We start from the raw sequence: 25,713 nt of genomic DNA on the forward strand, positions 1-25,713 counted from the left end.
AGCAGGAAGTGGAGAACAAGCTGGACGCTCTCTCTACTATCTACAAGAAGCTTACTAGCAAGACCATCAAGTTCGAGTTCAAGAACTAAGTTGATGTCAAAGGGTGACTGAATGTTCTTTGTTGGATATAGATTTCCACTTTGTTGAGATAGCATGTTTTATGGGAAGGGGCAAATTATGGAGACGAAGATGGAAATAATATCACTATCGGACTAGATCAATATAAACTTGTTTCACTAAATACTCTGTGTGGGTGCATGAGCGCAACAAGCCCCAAAACCGCAAATCACGTGGCAGAAATCTGGCTTCAGAGAAACAAACAACAAAACCATAAAAGCGATGCCCAAGAGAGATACAACAGATGGATTGCTAACAAGAGAGCAGATTGATGCTGGTATCACAGAGGTCGCTTCACATTCTGTTCCCAGTTCTACAGGACAAGGAGGACGTCGAATTGGCCACATTATACGTCCTAAGAAGGGTATAATACTATTATGATGTTGAATAACATGCAGGTGCTACCACTATCAATTCTGTGAATATTGGGGATTATCAAGACCTTTCTAATTCTGATTCGCAAAAACCAGAGAAAGTGAAGGATGGGAGAAAAAAAGGACCAAGGTTTGTGTTAGAGGTTGTCGATTCTCTTCTAGTTTTGAGAATCTTAACAAGCAGTTCTTTGAGTGGGTTGACTATCATTGGAAGAACCATCCTACTGCCAATTGGACTGTATTCCTAATGGTGCTGTATTTGTAATGGACTTAATTATAGGAATATATTGAGTACGCTGAAGCTATCCAGGATAAGTATGATAAGGATCATTCTTTGGATCCCAAACCTCATGTTATTTCAATTTCACAGCCACCATTACCTCCTACTTTGCAGAAAATAGCGTCTTCTGGAGGTAATTCCTCTACAGTTCTATCGAATTCTGCAATGTCAGAGGGGCATACAGGGACGGATTTTGGTACTGAAGGACTTATATTTTCGAATCCGGCTGTCTATACACCCACGAACGTGTACAATGACGATCCTAAAGATAAGTCTGATATCAAGCCCACCCCATCCTCTTTAGAGACGAAGTCAACAGATAAACCTGAAACCAAATCTGTTCGTATGTTCCCGCTGGATCTCAAGCCTACTGATGATAAGTCTGCTGATGATAAGCCAGCTCCTGTGTTCTCCTTTGGTGCTAAATCTGATGATAAGCCAGCTGTTGACAAACCTGCTGCTCCTGTGTTCTCGTTTGGAGCTAAGCCTACTGCTGATAAATCTGCGGCTCCTATGTTCTCCTTCGGAGCTAAGCCTGCTGAAGATACCCCTAAACCAGAATTCTCCTTCGGCAAATCTGTTGACCAGCCAAGTAATGAGAAGCCAGCTCCCGTATTCAGTTTCGGAGCCAAGTCTGATGATAAGTCTGCTAGTGACAAGCCAGCTCCTGTCTTCTCGTTTGGAACTAAACCTGCTGATGATAAGTCTGCTGCTGACAAACCTGCGGCTCCCATGTTCTCTTTCGGAGCCAAGCCCGCTAATGATAAGTCTGCTGATGACAAGCCAGCTCCTGTGTTCTCCTTTGGTGCTAAGTCTGATGATAAGCCTACTGATACCAAATCAGCCCCTGCTGCTCCTGTGTTCTCCTTTGGAGCTAAGCCCACTAGTGAGAAGCCTGCTGATACCAAATCAGCCCCTGTGTTCTCTTTTGGAGCTAAGCCCGCTAGTGAGAAGCCTGCTGCTCCTATGTTCTCATTTGGAGCTAAACCTACTGATAAGCCCAATGACAAACCAGCCCCTGTGTTCTCTTTCGGTGATAAGCCTGCTAGTGATAAACCTGCTGCTCCTGTATTCTCGTTTGGAGCTAAGTCTGCTGATGACAAGTCTGCTGATGACAAGCCTGCTGATGACAAGCCTGCCGCTCCAATGTTCTCTTTCGGAGCCAAACCCGCCGACAAGCCTACTGATGATAAGCCTGATGACAAGCCTGCCCCTGTATTCTCTTTTGGAACTAAGTCCACTGATGACAAACCTGTAGCTCCCATGTTCTCCTTTGGAGCTAAGCCTACTGATGAAAAGCCTACTGATGATAAGCCTGCTCCTGTGTTCAGCTTCGGTGCCAAACCGGCTATGGACAAACCTACCTCAGCTCCTACTTTTTCATTCGGGGCCAGCACACAGACTAGTTCTTCTGATCCCAAACCAGAGTTCAGTTTCTCGTTCAAGAGCAATCCGAATACACCCAACTTCACCTTCAATTCCAAACCAGAAGAACCTCAAACAACAGAAGAAGACAATACAAAGCCAGAGGAAGATGATACGAAGATGTTGGGCCAAGAAGGAGTGACAATCCTTCACGCAGTACGAGCTCGTGTGTACTATTTCAATGAGGAAACAAAGCAATGGGATAGTCGTGGTGTAGGAACGTTCCGTATTGAAGAGTTTGTGTAAGAAATGGGAGAGATGATGAGATATAGAGATGACAAGAAGAAACGATTGATCTTTGTTATTGATAGTGGTTCTGTGAAGGTCAATTCGAGCTTTAGCAACAAACTTCATATCAATGTAGCGAAAAATTCACTCACTCTACCTCTTATTGATGAGGGTAAGTTGCATTCGTTCTGCATTAAGGTAAAAACGGAGGCAGAAGCTCAGGCACTGAAGCAGAAGATTGAAGAATCATTTGCTTTTCTTGTTTGTTGAATAGATAGTTGTTTGTTCGTTCCGCGGGAATTTCTCGAATGCCATTACACATTAAAAAGATCTAGATATCCTATCATGGCTTGTAAGGGAAAATCAGTTGTAATCTTTTCGACTTTAGGAATCATGGTGCTGATTCCCCTAGCTCTTTACGTTATTGCAATTGTAGCTCCTCTCTTCTATAGTAGTAGATCCAAATTGATCAAAAAGTACTCGCTTGGTACTGAGTTCAGCTCTTAGATACAATCAGAGAGCAAGAATCTGGAATGAGTACGGTATTCCCGAGTTTAAGGGTGCATTATTCACTGCAAGTGTTAACGGTCAGCAAACATTTCTTCAGCCTAACACTGAAACCTTTGGAGAGAATTATCCTATTCGTGACAAGTGTAATCGTAAAGGAGATCCTAAGATTGGTTGCATTACAACGGAAGCCTATCATTATACTACAGACTTGCATTATGATGATAAGAACGAAGTGGAAGTTGTGATCCGAAACGGTGGCAGTGGAGCAGTCATATTTAACTCCACATATAAAGCTACCAGAATTAGGGGATTGACTTGGGAGTCTATGGGTTGTTCAAGCGTAGAAACGTGCAAACCCATCTGTGATTTATATGGAGGAGAAATTCAGGAAAAATCTCGTGTTTGCATGTTTGATGCTTACTTGAACGAACTCTGTTATCGTGTGATTTTGGATTCTAATGGAAATTACAAAATCGATCTCCCTCCTGCGTGGGACTTGTATCCTGGAACAATCATGCCAGGATGTGAGTAGGGATTTATAAATGAATCGATAGTAGTTATGATCTCTCTTGGAATGAATATTACTACACTCCTGGAGTACGTTCGTCGGTGAAAATCACAATCCGCAACTATCGTGATTCGTACATCCAAGCTAGTAGTCTCACCACAGGATGTTCCTCTAGCAATGAGAAAGAGACCTCTTGCTTCCCTACTAGTTCCGACGATGATTTATATCTCCAAAATTTCTGTTTCTACATGAAATTGGGAGCTATCGGTATCTGTTTTATTGAAGTTTGCGTAAGGTGAGATGGAACTATTGAAATCTAGTTCATACTTATCGCGAGTTGCGTATATGCCTGTAAACGATACAAGGAGAAGAAAAGTACAGTTAGAGGAATGGAATGAAACATAGATTCAAACCGAATGCGTCTTATGTATTGATCTTTGTTTCACAAACACTTTCACGAAAATGGTTTCAAAGCATACTAAGTACAGAATCACTATTGTAAACTGGAAGATTTCCAGTATAATAATAATCATCAAGAATTACACTATCAGGATTGTCATATGTTTGACAATCGAATAACTCACTTGAATTTAGTCTATTCATATCATGTGGATAAGATGCTGCATCCTCGCCTAGAAAGACATCTGTAGTCTGAGGAACACTTCCCATCGTCATAGGTTCAATCTCGATTCTAGATAGAGGCAGAATCGAATTAGAACTGGAATCACTAGCAGGAAGTGATGCAGGCATTTGTTGTATCTTTGAGTTGGGGACATAACCCTGAAACGAATTCACTGGCATAGAGTAATTGGTGGTCACAAACGGAGAAGCAGAGAGAAAGACAGGAACAGAATATGGCCGTTTTTGGCACACTTCTGACTGTCTATCAATCTGTCGCAATTGCGTTTTCAGTCGAGTGTGAATACGGCTTCGAATGCAGTGATAACGATTCTTAACATCATTCTCACTCCTTCCTGGAAGATGCTTCTTGATTATACTCCACTTGTTTCCCATCTCTCGTTGTAGATTCATTAGAATTAAATCTTCCTCTTGAGACCATGCTTGTTTCTTTATCGACGGATCCAGGTTATAACACCAACGCTGACGACACTAGATCCTGATACGACACAAACATACCTACTTGTTTTCCTGAACGACCTGGAATGGACTCAGAAATCATCTTCCAGTGTTTTGTTCCATATTTGTTAACAAGTGAAGTCAACAAGATGTCTTCTTCTTGCGTCCACATATCCTAAGTATTATACAAGCCTTCTATATCCACTTTTCGAGTGGTACGAGTTGTAGATTCAAATTGAGAGGCAAGGTTCGGGCACATCTTTAGGTTATTGGAACCCATCATAATATCGTTTTGGGAATTACCGGAATCATCTGCAGATACTATTAGTAGCGTATCCTCCTAATACTCAAAAACAACAAGAATACGAACTATTTTCACTTTCACAGCAGCAGCCTTTGGCTCCATTACTGAATAGTAGAGTACAAGATGGTATAAAGAGATACTTGCAAATGGAAATAAAAAGGGATAGAATCGAACGAACTCACTAAGAAAGGAAGGAGGAATGGAAAATAGACAAGCAATTCCAAATCCCCAAAGAAATTGTAAGAACAAACACCTCCGAAACAACCCAATCTTAATATCCAGGATTATTTCCCGTAATCAACTGTACATATTCCGCATAACTATAATTACTTCCTGCGAACACATCCCGATCTTCGATAAATCTCCACCGTAACTTACTAAATTCAGGATCCATCGCTCGTACAATGTGAAGAGGACAGAAATATGGGCGATCCACGCGAAGTTCTTCTAAGAGCAAATGCACCTTCTGACTGAACTCATTCTCAAGTTGGGGCAAGCGCACATTGCTGACATCATATCCATCCAAAGATGCTACTCCGAACAAGTCCATCATCTTATTCGGATCTACCTGTGCACCTAAAACCAACCACAGCGACACACCATCATCAACCAAATAAATGCCATCTGCTTGTAACGCTGAAAGAGACAAATTTGTAAGTGGTGGGAGAATCAGATTGTGTTCTCCATACACACGAACTCCTTCAGGTAATGAGTCTGGATCTTCTGTGAATGTACAGCACTATAATTAAACACAGAATATATCATTACTTGAGAATCCATATCTGTAAGAATCATTAAGGAAGGATAAAGGAGTTTCAACAAGACATCAAGTCCACTCATAACGATCTGCTCACGTACATACCAACGAGCATCACTTTTCTGTTCATTTCCACCACGACACAAACAACATTTCTGCATGGCCATCTATGATCAATCCACCATTTAACTACTACAAAATACAGTGGAATCAGATTCATCTTATCTGGAATACCTTGATTACTAAGTCCTGCATCCTGGGCACGAGCACGTTTAATCAATTGAATACATGTCTGTTGGATCTTCTGGCGTGCGATCACAGGACCCACAATACGCAGATTGTCAGCAGCTATAAATTAGTCCAGATGCCTGTTCATACCTTGATGGAGAGTAATTGCTGTGATCACATCCTGATTCACACGCTCAAATAGATGGCTCAGAATATTGCTGATCGGAATACTTAATGTGTGAACACGAATACGACGTTCACCGCGGGAATTTGTGTATAATAAGGCACCTTGGATTGGGAAGCATGGCATAGAGAGAACAGACTCGATAGAGAACTCCAACACCACAGTTGTGTCTGCATGACATACTGGCAGTACCATCAGATCAGTATTTGATAATGTGAAATTCCCGTGGAACATGCTGACTTTGGCACCTTGTGGAACACGCACACGATACACAGCTTCAAATCCAGTTTCACGAGTCAGATCATGATAGATATCCCCAAAGAGAGCTTCAGCCTGAGGTCCCTCACTATGGAAGGAAGGATAATAGAAAAATTGCCCTCCAGTAGCATCGCATAGTCCAGAAATGGTTGGAAGATCTGCATACTGCGCTGCTCCTAAGAAGAAATCAACAGAAATCTGTTTCTCCACCAGAGCCACACCCAACTCGTGATACAAAGGTGTGCCTGGACACAACAGATCCTTCTCGGCCTCTGTACCCAGCATGGCTGGTGTCTCACGGAGCTTAAGCTTTCCTGATCCATAGGAAGGCATGGAAGCTTGGAAAACCATCAGTTTGCCTCCACAGTCCTCCAGAAGCTTAGCAGCAAACTGGATGGCGTTAACAGTACAAGTATCAACGTTCTTGGTATTCTGAAGCGAGACTGGGAGAGTCTCAAGGAATGTCTCGACAGCAGAACGATTGTCATTAAGATTGATAAGAAGAGAACTAGGAATAGGAAGGAACACTTCATCAATCTCACTCACAATCAACTGACGTGGTGTATTCCCCTACAAATAATGAATGAAACGAAGGTATACGGAAATTTTATAGAAATGAATTGACGAGTCAAAAGTGATGAAACTCACATTGACAGTTCCATTCTCACACATCCCCAAGAGTCCATCAAGACTACTTTTGATAGCCGAACACACTGTCGAAACCATCCCTGAAGCTAAAGCCTGATATGATACGTCTAGTAATTAGAACAATTCGATCAAGGAAACCAATCAGGAAGAGATATGTTGGGAACATGGGGGGACGCAGACAATACTCTGGTCCTGCAATAAACTCAACCTGTCCCTTCTGAAGCTCGGGACGCTGACTTAGATCCAAACGCTTTCCATTCATATCTAATTGAGAGTAATACTCCGTTGGAACTAGATATGATTAGAGAGATAGACGTCAACCATCATTGATGTATCCACACATGTTGCACTTCCAGCGACGACCACCATCAATAAACTGGATGAACGGATTCACGTAGAGACGACAACGTTTGCATCGCTGTACTCCCATAGAACCCACAGCAACTACTGGAATGACTCCCTAAAAATGAGAACACATAATAAGAGCAACTCCATCCGAAGCCATAGGCCTGAAGATTCCACCGAAAGGCATTCCAGAAAGTCCTTGCAACGAGGTACTGTTGGGAGCAATCTCATAGGACAATTTGGCATATTCTTCATCTGGAAGCGCAGCAGGATCTGTTGCAGATGGAGCAGGAGCAGTAGAGTCATAGGTTGTTCCAGCTCCGATATAGGTAGGAGTTGTAGAAGGACCGCTCGTACCACTCTCTGCACTATAATAAGGAGAGTTCATACTATCCGTCTGTGAAGCTGAAGCATATTGATAAGCATTCGAAGGCACCTGATAACGACCTTTCGTAGGAAGATAAGATCCTTGAACACTGCCAGTGGGAGGAGGGGGCATTGCAGATGTAGGAGGAGCTTGCGAATTCAAACTCATATTGGCCATTTGCTGTGTCATTGACGATACCGTCGGTGGAGGAGGGATACCACGTCCGGCTGACGGATTCGAATAAAATGCTGTATTCGGTTGAGAGAATCCAGCTGCCGGAGCAGGAAATGCATTTCCAGGAGGTCCCCTAACTCCATTCGGGTTCAAAGCGGAAGCTTGCTTGTTCGAAGTCCCACTTTGCTGTTTAGCTCTTAAGAAGGGATTGCTCATACCTAGAATTTGATGCTTCATCATTTCCATCAAAGAAACCCCGCGTGTACAGTGATCCGCACCAAATTCTCGTGCGTCTTTGTTACCAAAGAGATGGTTATCACTATTCTAACAGAAGAAAAGACAAGATTCGATGCAACTATGGAACAAACAGAAAAGTCACGCATAAAACACACAAAAGACAGCTATCCCCACAAAAAAGACATCAAACCACCCTTCTCCTGTTCCTCAACTTCCTCTTCTCGTAACTCTTGCATCATCTCCCATTTCTTCTCCAATTCCAAATCAAGTTTCAACTTTAGTGCTTCAAGAGAAGCCAGTAACCCATTCTCACGTTCCTACCCCTTATCCCGATCTATAATCACTACCTGATGGTCACGCTCTAGTTCATCGACACGATGCATAAACTGATCTGTAATCTGTCTATCCCTCAACTATCTCTTCGTTTACCTACACATTCACTTGTTTAGCTTCTTCTGCCTCCTTCTTTGCGATATCCACTTCCTCACGAAGTCGATTCAACTCTTCCTTCAGCTTCGTTTGATCGGCAAGAGCCGATGAATAAGCATCCGAAAACTCCTCTACGACTTCTGGAGGAGTTACGGGTTGAGGTGGACCGAACGAAAGCTCATCGTTCCGAACCACTTCCTTCTCCTGAGATTGTTCATTCTGCTGGTGTGCATGCTCATCCTTTATCATGGAATCTTTGTAGTCGCCATCCTTCACTTCGATATGATTCTGTTCATGTTTTCGTGAATCCTCAAGTTGCTGCTGCAGTGCATTAATGCGCTCACGACTAATTTCCAAGTCTATTAATTAGATCAACACCCCGATTAAACCTTTCTCTAGCTTTGCATTCACTTGTTTTTGTTGCGTCAAAAGAGCCTTCCAGTTCTCTCTTTCGGCCTGCATATACTGAGCACTATCTTCCCGCTTCAGAATGAAAATTTCACGTCGTCTAGTATCCAACTCTTCTTCAAGCAATTGGTACTGCCGTAGCATTTCCTGTTTTTCCTTCTCCATCTTCTTCATGCGCACCATCATATCATTAATCTGTTCTAAGATATCATTTCGATCGGAGAACTCAAATACCCTCGTATTGCATCTTCACCTTTACGAGATGGTCTGCCAGCATCTTGACTCCAAGAGGAGTTTCTCTATCATCATTCATAGTAAAATGAAACGAAATAGAGAGATGGTTGAAGAGGAATAGCGACTTGCCTAGTCCCACGGGAATTGCTCATTTTGTGATAAGAACAAACAAAAGAGTGCATTCTTGATGCACATGCGCAATAAGGGACTACAATGGCATGCACCTGGACCGTATATAGAAGATTACATCAACAGGCATCTGGGTCGTGTATGAGCAGCGTGGAGTCGACAGTCGGCTTTGATGCCGTCTGGGATGTTAATTCCATCTAGAATGCTGTCCACGTAATCGAGTGGGAACAATCCAGAGACCGCTGCATTGAGTCTGAAGGTGAGTGATAGAAACAACACTCACTTGGTCACGAAAGGAAGTACATTGAATTCTTTAAACCATGTTTTCCAATCCCACTGGTATTCGTACAACAATTGTAACATCAGCGTTGGGACGTTTTGTAAGTAATATTTGTGATATATATGCTCTGCATCATGATAGGATGTTAGTGGTTTTACTACTGTTGCTACATCCCCCTCCTACACTTGAGACTTATGCCATCTTCGTACCAGATTGTGCTTGATGAAGTATTCAGTTTCGTCTTTCTGTCGTTCATCAGTATAAAAGACAGAAGACATGTATCGAGAAGGGAAAACTGCAGAGTAGTCATGGTTCTCGAAAAACACTTCTAAGATATCGGATAGGGTTATCAGTTTCGTATTGTAATGAACCTCCACTACTTCGGTGTGATCACCTATTCGTCGATACGTTGGATGAAGTTTCACACCACCGGAATAGCCGATACGAGTGAACGTGACACCATAGAGTCCTCCAATGAGTGCCTAGAGTCGAATGGGGGACACAATGATACTTCGGAACACCGGAAACTCTGCATTCCCAGAACAATCTTTGATATACTCATTTTCGACAAGTGAAATAATGAGTCCGTCGCCACGAAGTCTTTGACATCTTGTCAATCCTGCAAATGTTATTTGCATAATTTGACATAGATACGATTCTGATGTTAAGAATAGATATTAGGAAGACAAACAATTTGGATGATCTCTTCTTCTTCACTCAGTTGTTCTCATATTCATCATACACTTTTTTATCCCTTTTCTATACTCAAATACACCAAAATCCTAAGAAAACACATTCTAGCATGTGATTTGGTTCATAAAACCGCGGTTCTGGAATAGCCATAGCTCTCTTCATCATTATTGGAATACCTGGCGAGATCATGGGTTTATTTGGAAGAAAGAAGGACAAAAAGAATACAGCAACAGAGGCTCAGCCTCCAGCTCCTACGGAAGCTACTCCTGCCGAAACATCTGCTCCTGCTCCAGTTCCTACGGAAAAGGGAGGTGATATGTTTAGGTAATCTATACCTTGTGTCTAGATGATTGATAGTGGCATGAGTAGTGCTCCTTCTCAGGGAGGTGATATGTTCGGGTATGGACTTCAGGTTGAATAGTTACAAAATAGAGGAATGCAATCGGCTCCATCTCAAGGCGGTGATATGTTTGCGTATGTGATTAACGTGTGGGTTGAGTTATAGTGGAATGAGTAACAGCGCTCGTACTTGGTAAGCTGAGAGATGTGATTTGTAGCTGCTCCCGCCCCCACTCCTGCTCCTGCTCCCGCTCCTGTTGCTGCAGCATCCCCTACTCCGGCCGCCGATCCTCTTATGGGTGCCCGTCAGAAGCTGATGCAGATTTCAAATCAACTGCGAAGTGAAATCGTCCGTTTGAATGAAGGAGAACGAAAAGTTCGCGAGAATATTCAGGGAATCGAAAGTAATATTTCCGACCTCGAAGACAAGCTGGTGACGGCCGAAGCTGACGAGGCTTCGGCTATTGCTGCAGAGGACTTTGCGAAGGCCGAGGAGATTTCGAATCAAACCACAGCACTGAAGTCTGAGATTGAAGCAAAGCATGCTGAGATAGCTCAGTGCATGCAGCGTAATGGTCAGGCCACTCAGCTCCGTGTGAACAAGATTCAGACTGAACTGGTGACGATTGATGCAATGATCAAGTCGTTTGACACGGCTTACACTCATGTCAATGTACCGATTCTGGTGACTACTCATGTTTAGGGCCAATTCATTGCTTATGAGAAGACACTTGATTCACAAGCTGCTGCTCACGATGCTCGTCTGGCTTCAATGATGAAGACTATTCAGGAGAAGGAAGAAGCTCTGGCAAAGAGTCGAGAAGCCATAGCCGAAGAGAAGGAGGAAGTAGAGAAGCTGGTACGTGAAGATTGTACTGAATTGTACAAGGAGAAGGAAGCAGCATCAATGCTGAAGTTGACACTAGATCAAGAAATAGCAGATCTGAAGGAGCAGTTGCATCAGAAGAATCAGGAATTATTGGCTTGTACAAAGCGCATCTCAGAAGCAGATCAGAAGATCCAACAGGTTCGTGTGAAGTTTATGCCACAGTTCCAGCCAATTGAAGAGAAGAATAAGGCTTTGGGAGGAGAAGCAAAAACCATCGAAACAATGAAACAGCAGTACGCAACTGCTGAGAGCCGTGTGGCAATGGTGAAGAAGAGTGCAGATGAAGACAAGAAGCAGAAGAAGGAAATTGTAGATACACGCAAAGATGAGTTGGATGTCATTACTCTGTTGGCTGAAGCTCTTCAATCTTATGATGATACAATCAAGTCCAGTTATCAGGATGTGACACAGAAACAAGCCACAGTAAGTGTGATGATATGACTTGATCTCCAGATGTATGCAATGAAGAAGAAGTTAGCCGAGGACAGTATTCACAGCAAAGGAATCGTTAATCGTATTCACGTTCTTGAGAAGACAATTGCTGACAGTAACTCCGTTGTTGAAGAAACTTCTACGAAACTTCCTCAGTTAGAACAACAGAAAGCTGATGCTGTTACTTCAAAGAATTACAAGATGGCTGGTCAATTGACACTTCAGATCAAGCAGTTGCAGACGAAGAAGGAAGCAGCTACCATGGCTGCAGCTACAGCTCAAGAAGAGTTAACATCAATCAAAGCAAGTTCAGCTTCAGAATTACAAGAATTGGAAGTACATGAATGAATGTAAGGTGATTCGTAGGCGAAGAAGGCTGTGTTTGATACTGCAAATAAGGCATATCTTCAGACATATTACGATGTGTTGCGCAAAAATGCGATCACATGTCGTAAGGCTGTTCGTCGTATTGATGCAATTCAGCGAGGTGATGATACATTCCGTTTTGCTTGTCAAGCTCTGGTGAGTTCACTCTTTGATCTCACCAATGCTGAATTGACAGAAATCGCCGCGAAATTGAATCTGCCTCCACTGGGTGATCAGGATTTTGAGGAGGTTCCTATGGAGGAACCAAAGGAATCTGAGGAAAAGCCAGCAGAGGACATGTTTGCTACTGTATCATCCACTCCTGAAGCAGGAAGTGATATGTTCGCCTCGATGGAAGCAGCACCTGCTGCGGGAATGACTGCAGATCGTGCGAAGCAACTGGCTGTGATTGCAGAGGCGCAAATGGAGCATAAGAACAATGAATTGGATGCGGCAATGGCTGACGATAAGACTGAGGAGTGTGAGAAGTTGAGTGAAGAGATTGAGATGCTGGAGGCATATGCGAACGAACTCAAGAAGTTTGCTGCAGGTACCATGACTGAAGAACCTGTGGCTCCTGCCTGTTTTGATGAGTTTTTCGCTTCAAAGAGCAGTGCTGGAGAAGACTTGTTCCTTGGTATGTAGACGTGATGGCTGTATGTATGAATGTGTTTATTTGAAAACAGAGAAGATTTGCTTTCGTTTTAGACGAGAGAGTGTTATTTCTCCTCTAGCGGCATTTACACTACTCACTAAGAGATCGATATCTGAGACCATTCCTTCCACTGATTCCTTGATGAATGTTATCAAAAGCAACCCATGGCGATAATCGGCTGCAATGGAGTCTCGATTCACCAGGTCGTTCTTGAACTAGATATGATTTAAAAGTCTGAAACGCACAGGAATGGACAATGAAATAGGTTCATTACGTCGACCAGATAAGAGGACACGACAACTTGTGTCATGTATCTGACGATACACACACGATACAAAAACACATTCAGAATGTGCAATGATATCCAACGAGGATTCGTCAATACCTGGTAAATCCAAGCAGACAACTACACGGTCTGGGTACTATATATCGAATCCTCGATAAGACATACATCATATACATCATAAGGTGTCGACCAGTTACTTGAATGAAATAAAACAGGACTAATGAAATAGTCTGCAGGAAGAATAGGCGTATGCAGCAATGAAGACACAGTTTTCACTTGAATCCTATCATTGTATCCCTTTCCTCATTGTTACGTCGTCGATTCTAAGTTCTGAGATTGCAGTTCTCGCATCCCTGACGTATTGATGAATTGGGAGGACACAAGATTGGGTCGGATCGGTCGCAATTTCTTCTGTGGATTGGAAGCAATGAGGATATCTTTCTGGTGATATGCAATAACGTGCCTACCACTTTGGATTTCTGGCAATGAGCCACTCTCATTTCTTTTCATCCCTCACTATTATCTTATTATCACAAATGGTAAACTGTTAAATTGAGAAAAAAAGAATAGAAATCAATTCAAAAAACACAGACATGTGCGTTTAGTTATGAGGTGTAATCCTGAATATCAATATATCAATGACTATTCAGATAAACACTTTGGATCTAATTGTTTGAAGAATACCTATATATTCCGTGGACCATAAGTCGTTGCAACAGAATATTCCATGTCTCTAGCATTAATCGAAGTTGGTACGATCAATTGTCAAAAATCGCCTCGATTTTTCCTTGTCTTTTTCTTCTTTATCAATTTGCCTTTTAGAAGTTGCTTATAGGCTGGAATTGTAGTATGGAAGTCGATACTCAATCTGTTGAAAAGAATTGTTTGCTTTTGTGAAGCGAGGATTAATCATAGTCTATCCCCAGGGTTTTGTTTTTGATAATTGTAGCAGGTGAGTCCTTGTACCTGATATTCTAATAATTTAGAAACCAACTTCTTCAAGAGAAGTTCAAGGTCCTTCCTGCCTTCAAGAAGACTGGAACTACCATTGTCGGACTTATCTACAAGGATGGTGTTATTATTGCTGCTGATCAACGAGCTACGACGGAATCTCTCATTGTCGACAAGGAGACTCTAAAGATCCATTACATTGCTCCAAATATATATTGCTGTGGAGCAGGAACTGCTGCAGATGCGGATGAAATCACAAATCTTGTTAGTCACCAACTTGCCTTAATGCGTCTTCAAACGGGAAAACAAAGCCGTCTTGCTGCTGCACAGACCTTGCTATCGGAAAGACTGTTCCAGTATGGAGGCAACATTCAAGCTGCTCTGATTCTTGGTGGATGCGATTTTGATGGCGCTCATTTATATGGTATTTGGCCTAACGGAAGGTAGGATATCTGTGTATGTATTTAATCTAGTGTTGATAGTCTTTTGTATGATACTCTCGGTTCTGGTTCATATGCTGCCATGTCAATACTGGAGCATCGTTACAAACCTGATATGGAAGTATTTGTGGTGGTTTGCTTTCATGTAGGAACAAGAGGCTCTAGAATTAGCTGCGGATGCTATTAATGCTGGTATATTTAATGATCTGGGTTCTGGAGGCTGCCCAAATGTCCAGATCATTCGTAAGAATGGTACTACCGATTTCATCTACGAATATCGTAAACAGAACAAACTGGAGGATTACCGCAAGCAGTATCAACGTCCTCAGACATTGACATTACCAAAAGGAACTACTGGTAGGAATGTATTCCAAATGTGAGTATAGAAATCATTTCTGAAGTTGTAACTCGTGTGGAACATTAATGTCTGTTTGTTTTCATCAAACATGCTATGCTTGAAGAACAGGAACCACTGCATCTGGAATCGAGAGCTGATTCGTCTCAATATACTCCAAATACCATGTTTTACTATCAGGAATCTTTTGAAACACATCACCCAACTATTCTGTGAATCTCTTCATCCACACTTACGCGACCTGGAGTCATCCAATACAATAATTCCGCAGTGATTTCTCCACACTTCTTAACAAATTGAATGAAACTATTCCACATCTGTTGATCACACTCTTCCCAACGCTTCTGTTTTGTAAAATTCAATAGAGAGTCACAGATCATTTTCCCCATAGTTGGTTTCGCCTTGATGGCGATGATCACTACATACATCAACATACGAGGAGGAGGTGTTTCCAGAGTTAACTGTGAAATTACGTTCTGAAATACCAGTTCAGAGAAATAGGGGTTCTCGGCACAGGTCTGCAAACACATCAACACATCGCGATTCGCCACGAGCGAACACAACTCTAACAGAACTAACTCCAGAGTCAGAGGCGATGGTTGCCTCGCGATGGTATTCAGAATCTCTTTTGCTTCGGATAAAGGCTGTTCTGGGATCTGTTGGACGAGCTGCTGTGCCTCGTCTTCCTACTCCTCACATGTATCTCCTAATCTTACTGACAGCCAGTGATAGAGAAGGAACTGGAAACGGACATCTCCTGTTTGAAGGAACATTTGATCCAAAATTGACTTAATATCAACATTTTCTGGAATTCCTGAAATCTCACCTATTTTGAATCCATCAACCCATACGTACAGCATCTCTTCAGAATCACAAGAACAGACTCCTTTTCTAATTTCACATATTTCAGTAGGATTTGTAGCATTTCCAAATAATCATTATATTTCTCGGAAGTCTCATCAAATTGCATCACAAATCCTCCATTCTGCCTCTCCACCTCTTCTACATTCAATGAGGTGAGTGTGTCTGCTATGGAAGGTAGAGAGCCAGCAATCAGTTCCTTGATCTATTATTCACACTCCCATTCATCTCTCACCCATTGAGCATATCGTTCACGTGCCTCTGCTGGTTTGGGATCTGTCTCTGTGTGTTCATGCTGATACTCCAGTAGAGGCTCCAGCATCTCATACGACGACGTTGTCATGCAAGCATAGACTAACCAGAGCTCAGGCTTACTCAGTCCTGCTAGTGTGGCTTGCTGATAAGCTCGCTCAGTTTGGCTCTGGAGTGTCTCGTCATGAACCATACGGAAACGTCCGCTCTCCTGGACTCGTGCTTGAGGAAGTGCCTCATCCTCTCGTAGTACCAAAACGCCACGGGTGAACGAAGCAAGAGCCTGGAGGTGCTCAGAGAGTGGCGACTCATCAGGAGTCAGCAGAAACTCTTGTATCAGCTCGATGTAACTAGCAGCTCCTAACAAGTGTTTGAACTGTGTTACATAGACACTTGTTACTGGCTGAGATTGGTAATATGAGGAGAAACTTATTAGAACACTCAGACACTAAGAGTGAAAGAGAAAAAGGAATGAAACATCATAGACTGAAGAAGGGCGAGCTAGGGCCAGGGAACACATACAGTATACAACACAGTCTGATAGTACTAACTGACGGTTCCCGCGGGAATGTGCACAAATGAAAAGAGCATAAACTTCTTGGGGAATAAGCGGTAAGGGGACGAGCATGGAGGTGATGAACTTGGCAACTGTGTCAGCAGATTGATTCTCATCATCATCCAGAAGAAGGACTAGAAGTGAGATATATGTGAAATCCACACGTTCATGTTGAAGAAGAAATACTAAGACTGAAATATAACAGTTCAGGTAAAAATCAGGGGAATTATTGGAATGTTCAGATTTCTTCCGAATTAGTAGATGTCGAATAAATAGCTGTGATTAACGAGAAATTAAACAAGTACACGACGTAAAAAGAGATGAAGGAGAGAATCATCATGATTCAATTCCTGAAAGAACAGCACAAGAATATGAGATGTTCGATTGAGTGTGTCTGGAAGAAAGGAGGTTCGAAGAAGATTGGTTACTATAATGAAATGATGGGAGAGACAATACTTTGGTCAGGATCACAGATCGAGAGAAGCGATATCGCACAGTCACAGAGGACCTCAGGCGCAATACTCAGTAGTGAGCTTCGAGCACATTGGAAGAAGGATCGAAGAAGAAGCTCTTGAAGAGCCAATCGATGTGGTTCATTGATCTCCTCACATTCACACAGCCACTTGTCACGACGAGATCGCTTCTCAGTCTCCTCTAGGTTGAATTCACGTTTAAGTGAAGTGAATTGGTTGGTTGTATCTGGAAGAGAAGAATGAGGAGTATTAGAAAGGTTAGCAATCACCAGAGTCGCTAACAGACTTATTGGGAGCTGTTTGAGTTTGGCTAGAGGAACGGACTGACTACAAGTGATACCAATAGTTTGAACTAACAGTGACATTGACGGAACTGATAAAGGCTCAAGAGCGGATGCACTCAGCTTCTGCATCGCCAATCGTAATTCTTGATCATAAAGATGATCAGTTGAAAGTGTATAGTTATGAGGAAAAGGAGGATTTAAAGCAATTGGAGATACTAGAATCAACCAATTTGAAAGAATGGTACATATAATAGATTTCTTGTCCAAATACTCAGATAAACGTTGTCGCTGTTCTTTTGCACGTTTGATCATCTCACCACGAATTCCATTGGTTTCTAAATACAATTCGATCTGATCTTGCACATCACCGAACTACATTAGAATCGAATACAACATATACTGTAGGAAGTTTTAGTAACCGAAGGTAATTGCTTACCATGACCTGGAAGGTTGTATCATTGGATGGCTACAGATTATGGAAGCAAGGAACACAAACTTTGTATTTAAGCAAAACAGGAAGGATAATTGGAATGAAATTCTTACGATGGGTAATAATCGAAAAGAGACCGTTAATTGCAATAATTTTATGTTTAAATGTGAATACAGATGCTTTTGTGGTAAATGCTTGAACCAACTTGTTCACATAGTCCTAATCATTACCTGTGAGTTCCTCTTCCTACATAACCATCATTTATGAGATTCTTCTGATTTAATAAGCGATTCGATGATGGAATACTATCTATTGTGAACTGAATCGAAGTATCCCCAATTCCAGTTTTCCCGTTATAAAGAAGAATATCGTCACGATATGTGAAGTAGTGGCAACACAAATGAATGAAATGGAGACAAATCAGAGACAGTTCATCTCCCGAAGAATAATACTAACCCTCAATTTCCCATATATTTCGTACAGAGAGCAATTTTCGTCGAAGTAATTCGGCGTGGTTCCACATCTCTTGAACATCAGGTTTCACAGTACTGATGCATCGCTCTGCGGCCAAAAGCACCAATACATAGATGTTTGAAAAGGTAGAATATACAGCAACACAACAACGTGAATCATCACAGTTGCTCAGATTGTAAAGGAATGGAATCATCTTATACAGATCTACCAGTTACTTCAATGATTTCAAATAGAAACATGTTGTTCTCAATCTTGAGATAAGCTCTGCAAACTGAACCGTTCGAATCACCAAATCCGTGCTATGGGATTTCTGTTATTGATTCAATGAATCTCACACCTACTGAAAGCGAGGTTACCAATTCCAACGAACTATCAATATCATCCGCTTCTGCCTTGGAAAGTACATTTGCTTGATATTTTCTTAGGTTTTCCAAGAGAGAGTCGAATAATTCCAACTGTTTGTCTACATGGCTCATTCTTGTTTTTTGACCAACTACCTGTTTCACTGATATTCCGGATCTGCAGCAGAGCAGAGTGGATATATGATTCACCTTCGGTTTCCATGATGAAACAAACAATAGGCCACTTTAGAATGGAATTGTCATAAGAACATTTCTATCTTTTGGATTTCCAATAAATATAGTGAGTGTACGCGTCTTCCAGTCGAAAACAACGGTATTCAAAGTAGTATCGTTGTAAATGGGCCACTGCGGATCCTTTGTATCTCCCAATACCTCGATCATCTCATCCAAATTTTCAGGCACCTTCATTTCAGCAGCACGAACATCCCGAGCAATCGAGTTAGGCAAACCCACATCATCTGCATTCACAACATTATACGAATTGGCATGCCAATGAGGTCTTCCAGGAAGTGCCACGAATACTCCATACTATCAGTAAGAGACAATTAAAATACCTACGGACCAAAAGGGAGCTACCTCTAAGTCAATCAGCTTTCCAGTCTCCAGGTCCATCAGCTGGTGATTGTGACCTGCATTGAAGGAATACTCAGTCAAACGACGCTGAGCGTCTTCGAAGCTCGTAGCATCCAGGAGATAACGTCCGACAAATACACGACCCACACCATCAACATCTACTCATCAGTTGCATCACTGATCCCTACCAGAGACTTTCGTCATTAAATAGTTCATAGTGAAGGCGAAATGTTCATTCCAGCCATATGCTAGGTTTCAGCCAAACTTCCTTCTCATACCAGCTGTAGGGATCTGAGCAGCGTAAGTGAAGGTTGTGTAATTTGAGACAAGTTCTCCGTCTAGAAGTTAATCCCAAGCAACACAAGTACTGATATACAACTTCTCCCTCACAATGATTGTTTTGTTGAAATCAATCATACCAGATCCATCTTCGTTGTGAACGATAATCGAATTATCATGGGTCTTCAGAATGTAGTCGGAGCAGTGGGTGGCCGGAGCAAATTGGAATTCAGGAGGAACAACATAGCTAAATTCTTCCTGGAGCATATTAAGGAACAACTGATAAAACGGCATTCCCGAACCATCAGCTAGACCGTGAAGCTCTTCCATATAATTCGGGAAGACACGCGTCTAAGAAGTAATACGAAAACGATACGATGTACGTTCGTATCGACAAAATGCATGTACCACTTCAATCCTTCTTTTGTATGATAAAATGGAATCAATTTCTTCTGCATCGTTTCATCCGTGGTGATATGGTACTTGATGAGATCGGCGGTCTGTTTACCGAGCTATACCTCACGCACAGTATCAAAAAACCAACGCTGTATCCGGCCTCATAGTAGGAGTGTGCAGTCACTTCAAACAAGTTCGGAATGTTGATGTAGTTGTGTACCCTGTATATCAACCAGCAAACAGGTGCAAAGTACTCGCAAGAAGCAATCACAATCAACAGGAGTCCAACAGTTAAATATCTCATTCTTACCGAGTAAAATATGTGAAACACTATCTTTTCTTCAACAAACAAGCGAAAGAAATGCCGTTTTGCCATACTTAGAAGCCCTGCATATTATATCCACCTCTCTGCTGTTGCTGCTGATACATCTGTTGTTGATACATCTGCTGCTGATAGAGCCTCTGTTGTTGCTGCTGATACATCTGCTGCTGATACATCTGTTGTTGATACATCTGCTGCTGGGTCTGTTGTTGATATCCTTGTTGATACATTTGCTGAGGCATCTGTTGTTGCATTTGCTGTGGTACCTGCTGAGGCATGGTAATGTTACCCAAATCAACCAGTCCTCCAAAGGCATTGTTGGACGTAGCAACAGGAGCTGCAGGTTTGGCAGGGGTTGTATCAGGAATATCACTGAAGAAGTCGAAGGCATCAGTAGGCTTAGTAGGAGCAGGAGCCGGAGCGGTGGCAGCAGGAGCAGGAGCAGCGGCAGGTGCACTGAAGAAATCACTTCCAGAAGCAGCAGGAGCTGCTGGTTGTGAAGGAGCTGACGTAGTGAAGAAATCAGCTCCAGAGGGAGCAGGAGCGGCAGGAGCAGGCTCGACAGCCTTCTCCGCAGGTATTGTAGTGTTTACACAGGCCACACCTCCGAAGTTAAAGAGAGCATCTGCTTCCTTTGTAGCTCTTGTTACCTTTGGCTTAGCAGGCTTAGGAGCTGCAACAGGAGCGGGAGCAGGCTCAGGCTCGGGCTCAGGTGCCACCTCTTCCTCAGTATCCTCGAGATCGCGGAAGTTACGAAGAGGTGTGGGACGATGTTCAACAGGAGCCGAAGTAGTAACTCCTGAGACAGTGGAAGAAACAGAAGCAGCAGCCGAAGACACCACACCTCCAACCTTATGACCAAAGGAAGCCAAGTTGTTCTTCAGCTTACTAGCAGTAGCTGACGCACTGGACGTAGGCTTCATCACTTGACCCGCCACAGGAATATCGCTAAGCTCACCTCCCTTAACACGATAGGAAGGACCTGCGGGAGCAGCAGGAGCAGCAGGCTTCGAACTGGAGGCGAATAAGCCCTTCATTGCAGAACCAGCCGACTGAACAAAGCCAGAAGAAGGAGCTGGTGGTGGAGGAGCACTACCCACAGACTTGGTGGTGGCAAACTTCTTTTTCAGACGACGAGCCTTCAGACGCTCCTGTTGCATCGTGTCATTATCTTGAATCATGCCAAGAATCTGAGCAACCTTATCACGCACTAGGAGTGATCAAGATAAGACATTCCAAACCGCCTTGGCCACGCTCCTTTCCCTGATCCATAACACTAAACTGTTCCAGATTGCGCAAATAGTAGATCTGATCACGCGTTTCATCAACACATGTGGCAACACCATTCTTCAGCAAATACTCCAACAATGAGAGAGCCTATCAATTATTCCCTCGTTCTACACTCACTTTGAACATTACTTTCCAATTTTTCTGACCTGCACCCAGATTCTTCCATATCGTAGAGAAAATCTCCCTGAACTCATCTCTACACACATTAACTATTCCATTCTCGTTAGCCTACTCGTAAAACGAAGCCTCTGCAATCTCGTTCATGGTCGTACTGGAGGCACCCCAATTCACATCCTGAAGAGCCTCAGCCAATTTCTTCTGAATACCAGATCCCTTCCTATTAGCTAACAATTCATTCCCATAGTCTACTTAAACATCACGTAGATTTACAAATATCTGTGATTATACCACTCAGAATCAATCTACGTTCATGATCGTTTTCCTCCCTGTACAAACCACCATCTAGATTCTGCCGTGGTCATTCCATTAATGCTAATAAAAATCGTTACCAGGATTCTAGATTCGTATTCAATGAGATTAGGGATAGTTGATCCCCATCTATAAGGATTCCTTGCATCAGAGAATAATGAGGGTTTGATACGACCCTAGGAATCTTAAGTAATTGACACAAACAAGAAATGTCACATATAACCTCTACCTCTCCGCTCCTGCCTTACAGTTTTCTTCTTTTCCTTGTCGGCTTTTCGCTTTGCCTCGAGCTCTTTATTTCTCTTCACTTCTGTGTCATGGGCTATTTTCAGTGCCTCTCTCTATTGTTGATTCACCTATTCATAACCACTTTCTTCTTTTCAGCCATTTTCACACGAAGCGCATTTTCATTCACGCCTTCTAAAGGATCCTTCTCTTCCTACATAAAGAGACAATCTCAAATCATACAGCCTTCTGGCGATAAATCAACTCTCCATTGCCATCAACTTCAAGGACATCAAAACCGTATGTATTAAGGATCTTCTCTCGCTTTTTCATCTGACTTACATCACTATATGTGAGAACATTCTGTTGTCCCTACATGACTTTTCGTGTTTTTGTTTCCTTCTGAGCTTCCAGGCGTTCTTGATTGATGATATCCCGGAGAGAAGGCTCTGTATGCGTCTCCTCGGTCACTTCCTCTGTAGGCTCTTCCTCTTCATGTTCCCCAGCAACGTTTCCTAGATACTCTCGAAGGTTCTGGAGGAATGAACTCACATTCTACTCATCAAAACCTACTATGGATTCATACATGCTCAGTTGAACCCATTAGAATCGATTCCACAACACTCATTCGAGAATCGAGATCCTCCGTCTCATCTACAACAACAGATGCGATATACTCTCCAAGTGTCTAGTGAGGGATCATCCGAAAACGAATAATTACATCCTCATCAACATCTAACCCAGCAAGATGCTGTTTCACCCAACTCTACGCCTTAATTCACGTCACTTTCAGTACAGCAACAACTTCTTCTTTCATTAAACTCCTCAAACCCTACGTCTTGGCAAATCCATTATCGCGGAAAACCGCGGTTATCATTATATATATACGAGATCACAGATACTTTAGATCGTAACAAAATCTGGTTGTATCGCTGTAAGATTTGAGGCAAAGCATGCAAAGTTGTTATACTTACTATCCCTAGAAAATGAACGCTCCTGAAGAAGTGAACACTACAAACAAGAAGGGAGGGAAGTCCACGAGTTGGTTCACGTTTGGACGTAAACCCAAGAAATGTAAGGATTATCGGATGTATTGAAGACAAGGGGTTCCTGTCGAGGTATCAAAGCCAAAGAACTTTCAGAGCATGAACCATGTGGAAATTGATCCTAATTCTGAACTTGGTAAGTATCGTTCGTTCATTCTAACCATCAGGATTGAAAGGTCTTCCTGAGCAATGGAAGGTTCTGCTCAAATCAAGCAACATTTCTAAGGATATGGCAATGAAAAATAAGGAGGCTTTAGTAGATTGCTTTGCCTATATGGAAGATCATTCCAAACCAGCTCCTCTTCCAAAAGTGGAAGATTTTATCCAGGAGCTGGATCAGGGTTTGAGTTAGTTTTCTTTCTGAACTCTAGCTGCATTCCTTCGAAGAGAAGATCCTATGAAAGTGTATGTAAACATCAACAAACGACTTGGAGAAGGGGCTTCAGGTAAAGTGTAGAGAATTACGTCTTGTTTTTCAAGGTAGATATAAAGGAACAGATTCAATTACTGGTGAGCTTATCGCTTTGAAAGTTGCACCTGCTTCCGATCTGAAGCACTTGAGAAATGAATTCGCTCTTCAACGTATGTGTCACCACGAGAACATTGTGGCTCTTCGTGATTGTTTCCTATGGAATGATAACCTTTGGGTAGAGTTATGGATATGATGTAATGTAGATTGCCATGGAATTGATGGATGCAGGCTGTTTGACAGAGATTCTAGGTCCTGATATTAATTTCCCTGAATCACATATTGCATATGTTTGTAAATGCATTCTTCAGGCTTTGGACTACCTCCATCGAAACAACAAACTTCATCGTGATATCAAGTCTGATAATGTTTTACTCAGCTCTAAAGGTACCATTAAACTGGCCGATTTTGGTTTTGCGGTTGGTCTCACACAGGAAGAAGATCGTCGTAAATCGGTGGTGGGTACTCCGTTCTGGATGGCACCTGAGTTGATTCGAGGTATTGCTTATGATGGAAGTGTGGATATCTGGTCACTGGGTATCACTGCGCTAGAGATGGCTGATGGTGAACCTCCTTATTATCATGAGCCTCCTCTGCGAGTATTTGTAAAGGAAGAAGATCATGTATAGGCTTTGCTTATGATTCATACCAGTCCTTCGCCTACTGTCCGAAATCCTTCAAAGTGGTCCATCGAATTCATAGATTTCTTGAAGAACTGTTTGGAGCTAGACGTAAGTGAGAGTGAAAGGAATGAGATGTAGCCAAAGAAGAGAGGAACTGCCAGTGAAATGCTAATGCATCCATTCATTCGGAAAGCTTGCACTCCTGAGGTGTTTGCACAATTTGCTCTTCATATTCTGAATAGAAGAAGAAATGAATAATCTATCTTTTGATAGTGTTTCAGAGATCAAACAATCTAAACAGCAATAACAGCGACACAAGGTCATTAGATCTGGTGCATGCCCATACTCTCTTTGTTAAGATTAGCATATGCAGAAGGATCCAAACGGAGACCCTTCACTTTCTGCCACATAATGATCCTATTCATTATATTCTCTCCTCGTTCCTACACTCCAATCTCAACAAGAACAAGGAATCCAGTCACCACGAGCAAGATCGATGAAGTACTGTTGAGAACATTCAACTCGGATCCAACCTTCTCACAGGCAGAACCATAGTAACCATCATTACAGAAGCATCGAGGTGCAGAGGTATCATGATCATATCCACAAACACCATTACCACCACAGAGCTTGTTGTTCACCTGACCACATTCCACAGGGCAGCCATAGATAGACTCCAGTTGCATGTTATATGTACACATGGGATACTCAATCACAGCACTATCCTTGGGAAGGTTGTTAAAGTTGTTCATACAGAAGAAGCTCAGACGAAGACTACGAGAACGACCACAGTAGGTTGATGCACCTTCGTTGTAAGAAAGAACAACTCCGGTTGTAGGGTCATCGTTATCTACATATTAGCTAGATGAAGAGAATCAACCAATAGGCTCCCAACGCATATATGATCCTTCAGTACCTTTTCCAAGATAGTAGCAACCACCACCATTTCCATCGAGCTGATAAGCCGGATACTTCTCTGTATCAGCTACAGTTCATCTTAGGCCAAACAACTACTCTTGTTGGGACAGAGCGATCCAGAAGTTCCATAAGAAGGAATACGTTTCACAGACGTACAAATATTGAAAACATAACTAGACTCTCACAAATGAACAAATCAACGAACCTGTAGTTTCTAGCAACCAAATCACTATCTTTCACTTCCCATCTATGGTCAATTTTCTCCAAATGAACATACTGCTCATTATGAACCAGAGGACTAAGATCATAGGTCACAGTGTACTTGTTTGTAGACGTTCTTCTAGACGAAATTGTCGCAGAACCTAAAAATCAAAAGAATGCCATGAACCCAACAGTCAACTGCAAGTGTGCTAGCAATCTATGCATTATTAACTACAAGAGATCTTCATACCAACGAGATATATAACGCAACGGTCAAGGCCTTCATTGTAAGAAACTCTAGATTTCGATGTATGGATGATACCGCGGTTATGGACCAGAATTA

The 25,713-nt window shown here is 42.4% G+C and overlaps 15 protein-coding genes across 15 annotated transcripts; 5 read left to right on the forward strand and 10 right to left on the reverse strand.

The window, feature by feature from the left end:
* Positions 1-339: 339 nt before the first annotated feature.
* JH06_1482 (hypothetical protein) lies at positions 340-2,759 on the forward strand (the record flags this gene model as incomplete). Its single annotated transcript, XM_014672743.1, is given in 6 exon segments — positions 340-481; positions 516-621; positions 654-729; positions 772-2,438; positions 2,469-2,685; positions 2,703-2,759. The coding sequence occupies 6 exon segments, from the start codon at positions 340-342 to the stop codon at positions 2,757-2,759; spliced, it is 2,265 nt and encodes a 754-aa protein (XP_014528229.1).
* Positions 2,760-2,817: 58 nt separating this feature from the next.
* Positions 2,818-3,876, forward strand: JH06_1483 (hypothetical protein; the record flags this gene model as incomplete). The annotated part of the gene is made up of 5 exons (XM_014672744.1): positions 2,818-2,900; positions 2,932-3,462; positions 3,489-3,732; positions 3,763-3,817; positions 3,848-3,876. 5 exons carry the CDS (start codon positions 2,818-2,820, stop codon positions 3,874-3,876), a joined length of 942 nt encoding a protein of 313 aa, XP_014528230.1.
* A 34-nt stretch (positions 3,877-3,910) lies between these two features.
* Positions 3,911-4,925, reverse strand: JH06_1484 (MYB family transcription factor; the record flags this gene model as incomplete). The annotated part of the gene is made up of 4 exons (XM_014672745.1): positions 3,911-4,552; positions 4,584-4,694; positions 4,725-4,859; positions 4,890-4,925. 4 exons carry the CDS (start codon positions 4,923-4,925, stop codon positions 3,911-3,913), a joined length of 924 nt encoding a protein of 307 aa, XP_014528231.1.
* Positions 4,926-5,094: 169 nt separating this feature from the next.
* On the reverse strand, positions 5,095-5,376 carry JH06_1485 (hypothetical protein; the record flags this gene model as incomplete). The annotated part of the gene is made up of 1 exon (XM_014672746.1): positions 5,095-5,376. One exon carries the CDS (start codon positions 5,374-5,376, stop codon positions 5,095-5,097), a length of 282 nt encoding a protein of 93 aa, XP_014528232.1.
* Positions 5,377-5,659: 283 nt separating this feature from the next.
* JH06_1486 (hypothetical protein) lies at positions 5,660-8,000 on the reverse strand (the record flags this gene model as incomplete). Its single annotated transcript, XM_014672747.1, has 6 exons — positions 5,660-5,928; positions 5,959-6,820; positions 6,851-7,005; positions 7,037-7,189; positions 7,220-7,358; positions 7,389-8,000. The coding sequence occupies 6 exons, from the start codon at positions 7,998-8,000 to the stop codon at positions 5,660-5,662; spliced, it is 2,190 nt and encodes a 729-aa protein (XP_014528233.1).
* A 450-nt stretch (positions 8,001-8,450) lies between these two features.
* Positions 8,451-9,171, reverse strand: JH06_1487 (hypothetical protein; the record flags this gene model as incomplete). Its single annotated transcript, XM_014672748.1, has 3 exons — positions 8,451-8,809; positions 8,840-9,058; positions 9,093-9,171. 3 exons carry the CDS (start codon positions 9,169-9,171, stop codon positions 8,451-8,453), a joined length of 657 nt encoding a protein of 218 aa, XP_014528234.1.
* Positions 9,172-9,335: 164 nt separating this feature from the next.
* On the reverse strand, positions 9,336-10,139 carry JH06_1488 (methionine-s-sulfoxide reductase; the record flags this gene model as incomplete). The annotated part of the gene is made up of 4 exons (XM_014672749.1): positions 9,336-9,474; positions 9,559-9,680; positions 9,711-9,983; positions 10,023-10,139. 4 exons carry the CDS (start codon positions 10,137-10,139, stop codon positions 9,336-9,338), a joined length of 651 nt encoding a protein of 216 aa, XP_014528235.1.
* A 242-nt stretch (positions 10,140-10,381) lies between these two features.
* On the forward strand, positions 10,382-12,865 carry JH06_1489 (hypothetical protein; the record flags this gene model as incomplete). The annotated part of the gene is made up of 8 exons (XM_014672750.1): positions 10,382-10,518; positions 10,552-10,593; positions 10,627-10,668; positions 10,700-10,719; positions 10,752-11,206; positions 11,237-11,845; positions 11,876-12,190; positions 12,221-12,865. The coding sequence occupies 8 exons, from the start codon at positions 10,382-10,384 to the stop codon at positions 12,863-12,865; spliced, it is 2,265 nt and encodes a 754-aa protein (XP_014528236.1).
* A 1,145-nt stretch (positions 12,866-14,010) lies between these two features.
* On the forward strand, positions 14,011-14,976 carry JH06_1490 (proteasome subunit beta type-7; the record flags this gene model as incomplete). The annotated part of the gene is made up of 6 exons (XM_014672751.1): positions 14,011-14,044; positions 14,077-14,113; positions 14,148-14,555; positions 14,586-14,673; positions 14,702-14,909; positions 14,939-14,976. 6 exons carry the CDS (start codon positions 14,011-14,013, stop codon positions 14,974-14,976), a joined length of 813 nt encoding a protein of 270 aa, XP_014528237.1.
* Positions 14,977-15,001: 25 nt separating this feature from the next.
* JH06_1491 (symplekin) lies at positions 15,002-16,540 on the reverse strand (the record flags this gene model as incomplete). The annotated part of the gene is made up of 6 exons (XM_014672752.1): positions 15,002-15,112; positions 15,144-15,593; positions 15,624-15,733; positions 15,763-15,973; positions 16,004-16,468; positions 16,499-16,540. The coding sequence occupies 6 exons, from the start codon at positions 16,538-16,540 to the stop codon at positions 15,002-15,004; spliced, it is 1,389 nt and encodes a 462-aa protein (XP_014528238.1).
* A 463-nt stretch (positions 16,541-17,003) lies between these two features.
* JH06_1492 (hypothetical protein) lies at positions 17,004-18,430 on the reverse strand (the record flags this gene model as incomplete). The annotated part of the gene is made up of 5 exons (XM_014672753.1): positions 17,004-17,705; positions 17,728-17,799; positions 17,830-17,982; positions 18,014-18,214; positions 18,245-18,430. The coding sequence occupies 5 exons, from the start codon at positions 18,428-18,430 to the stop codon at positions 17,004-17,006; spliced, it is 1,314 nt and encodes a 437-aa protein (XP_014528239.1).
* A 394-nt stretch (positions 18,431-18,824) lies between these two features.
* On the reverse strand, positions 18,825-21,723 carry JH06_1493 (hypothetical protein; the record flags this gene model as incomplete). The annotated part of the gene is made up of 12 exons (XM_014672754.1): positions 18,825-19,127; positions 19,158-19,330; positions 19,361-19,420; positions 19,451-19,510; positions 19,541-19,802; positions 19,835-19,963; positions 19,996-20,068; positions 20,102-20,177; positions 20,543-21,379; positions 21,411-21,546; positions 21,577-21,655; positions 21,692-21,723. 12 exons carry the CDS (start codon positions 21,721-21,723, stop codon positions 18,825-18,827), a joined length of 2,220 nt encoding a protein of 739 aa, XP_014528240.1.
* A 377-nt stretch (positions 21,724-22,100) lies between these two features.
* JH06_1494 (hypothetical protein) lies at positions 22,101-22,965 on the reverse strand (the record flags this gene model as incomplete). Its single annotated transcript, XM_014672755.1, has 7 exons — positions 22,101-22,229; positions 22,259-22,327; positions 22,357-22,459; positions 22,490-22,668; positions 22,700-22,801; positions 22,835-22,879; positions 22,945-22,965. 7 exons carry the CDS (start codon positions 22,963-22,965, stop codon positions 22,101-22,103), a joined length of 648 nt encoding a protein of 215 aa, XP_014528241.1.
* Positions 22,966-23,388: 423 nt separating this feature from the next.
* JH06_1495 (P21-activated protein kinase) lies at positions 23,389-24,509 on the forward strand (the record flags this gene model as incomplete). Its single annotated transcript, XM_014672756.1, has 6 exons — positions 23,389-23,500; positions 23,531-23,605; positions 23,652-23,806; positions 23,835-24,233; positions 24,258-24,359; positions 24,390-24,509. The coding sequence occupies 6 exons, from the start codon at positions 23,389-23,391 to the stop codon at positions 24,507-24,509; spliced, it is 963 nt and encodes a 320-aa protein (XP_014528242.1).
* A 65-nt stretch (positions 24,510-24,574) lies between these two features.
* JH06_1496 (hypothetical protein) lies at positions 24,575-25,656 on the reverse strand (the record flags this gene model as incomplete). Its single annotated transcript, XM_014672757.1, has 8 exons — positions 24,575-24,668; positions 24,699-25,101; positions 25,132-25,236; positions 25,266-25,342; positions 25,375-25,416; positions 25,447-25,531; positions 25,563-25,587; positions 25,621-25,656. The coding sequence occupies 8 exons, from the start codon at positions 25,654-25,656 to the stop codon at positions 24,575-24,577; spliced, it is 867 nt and encodes a 288-aa protein (XP_014528243.1).
* Positions 25,657-25,713: the final 57 nt, after the last annotated feature.

Source organism: Blastocystis sp. subtype 4, assembly GCF_000743755.1.
Source record: "Blastocystis sp. subtype 4 strain WR1 chromosome Unknown seqid_0077, whole genome shotgun sequence".
Classification (NCBI taxonomy): domain Eukaryota; class Bigyra; order Opalinata; family Blastocystidae; genus Blastocystis; species Blastocystis sp. subtype 4.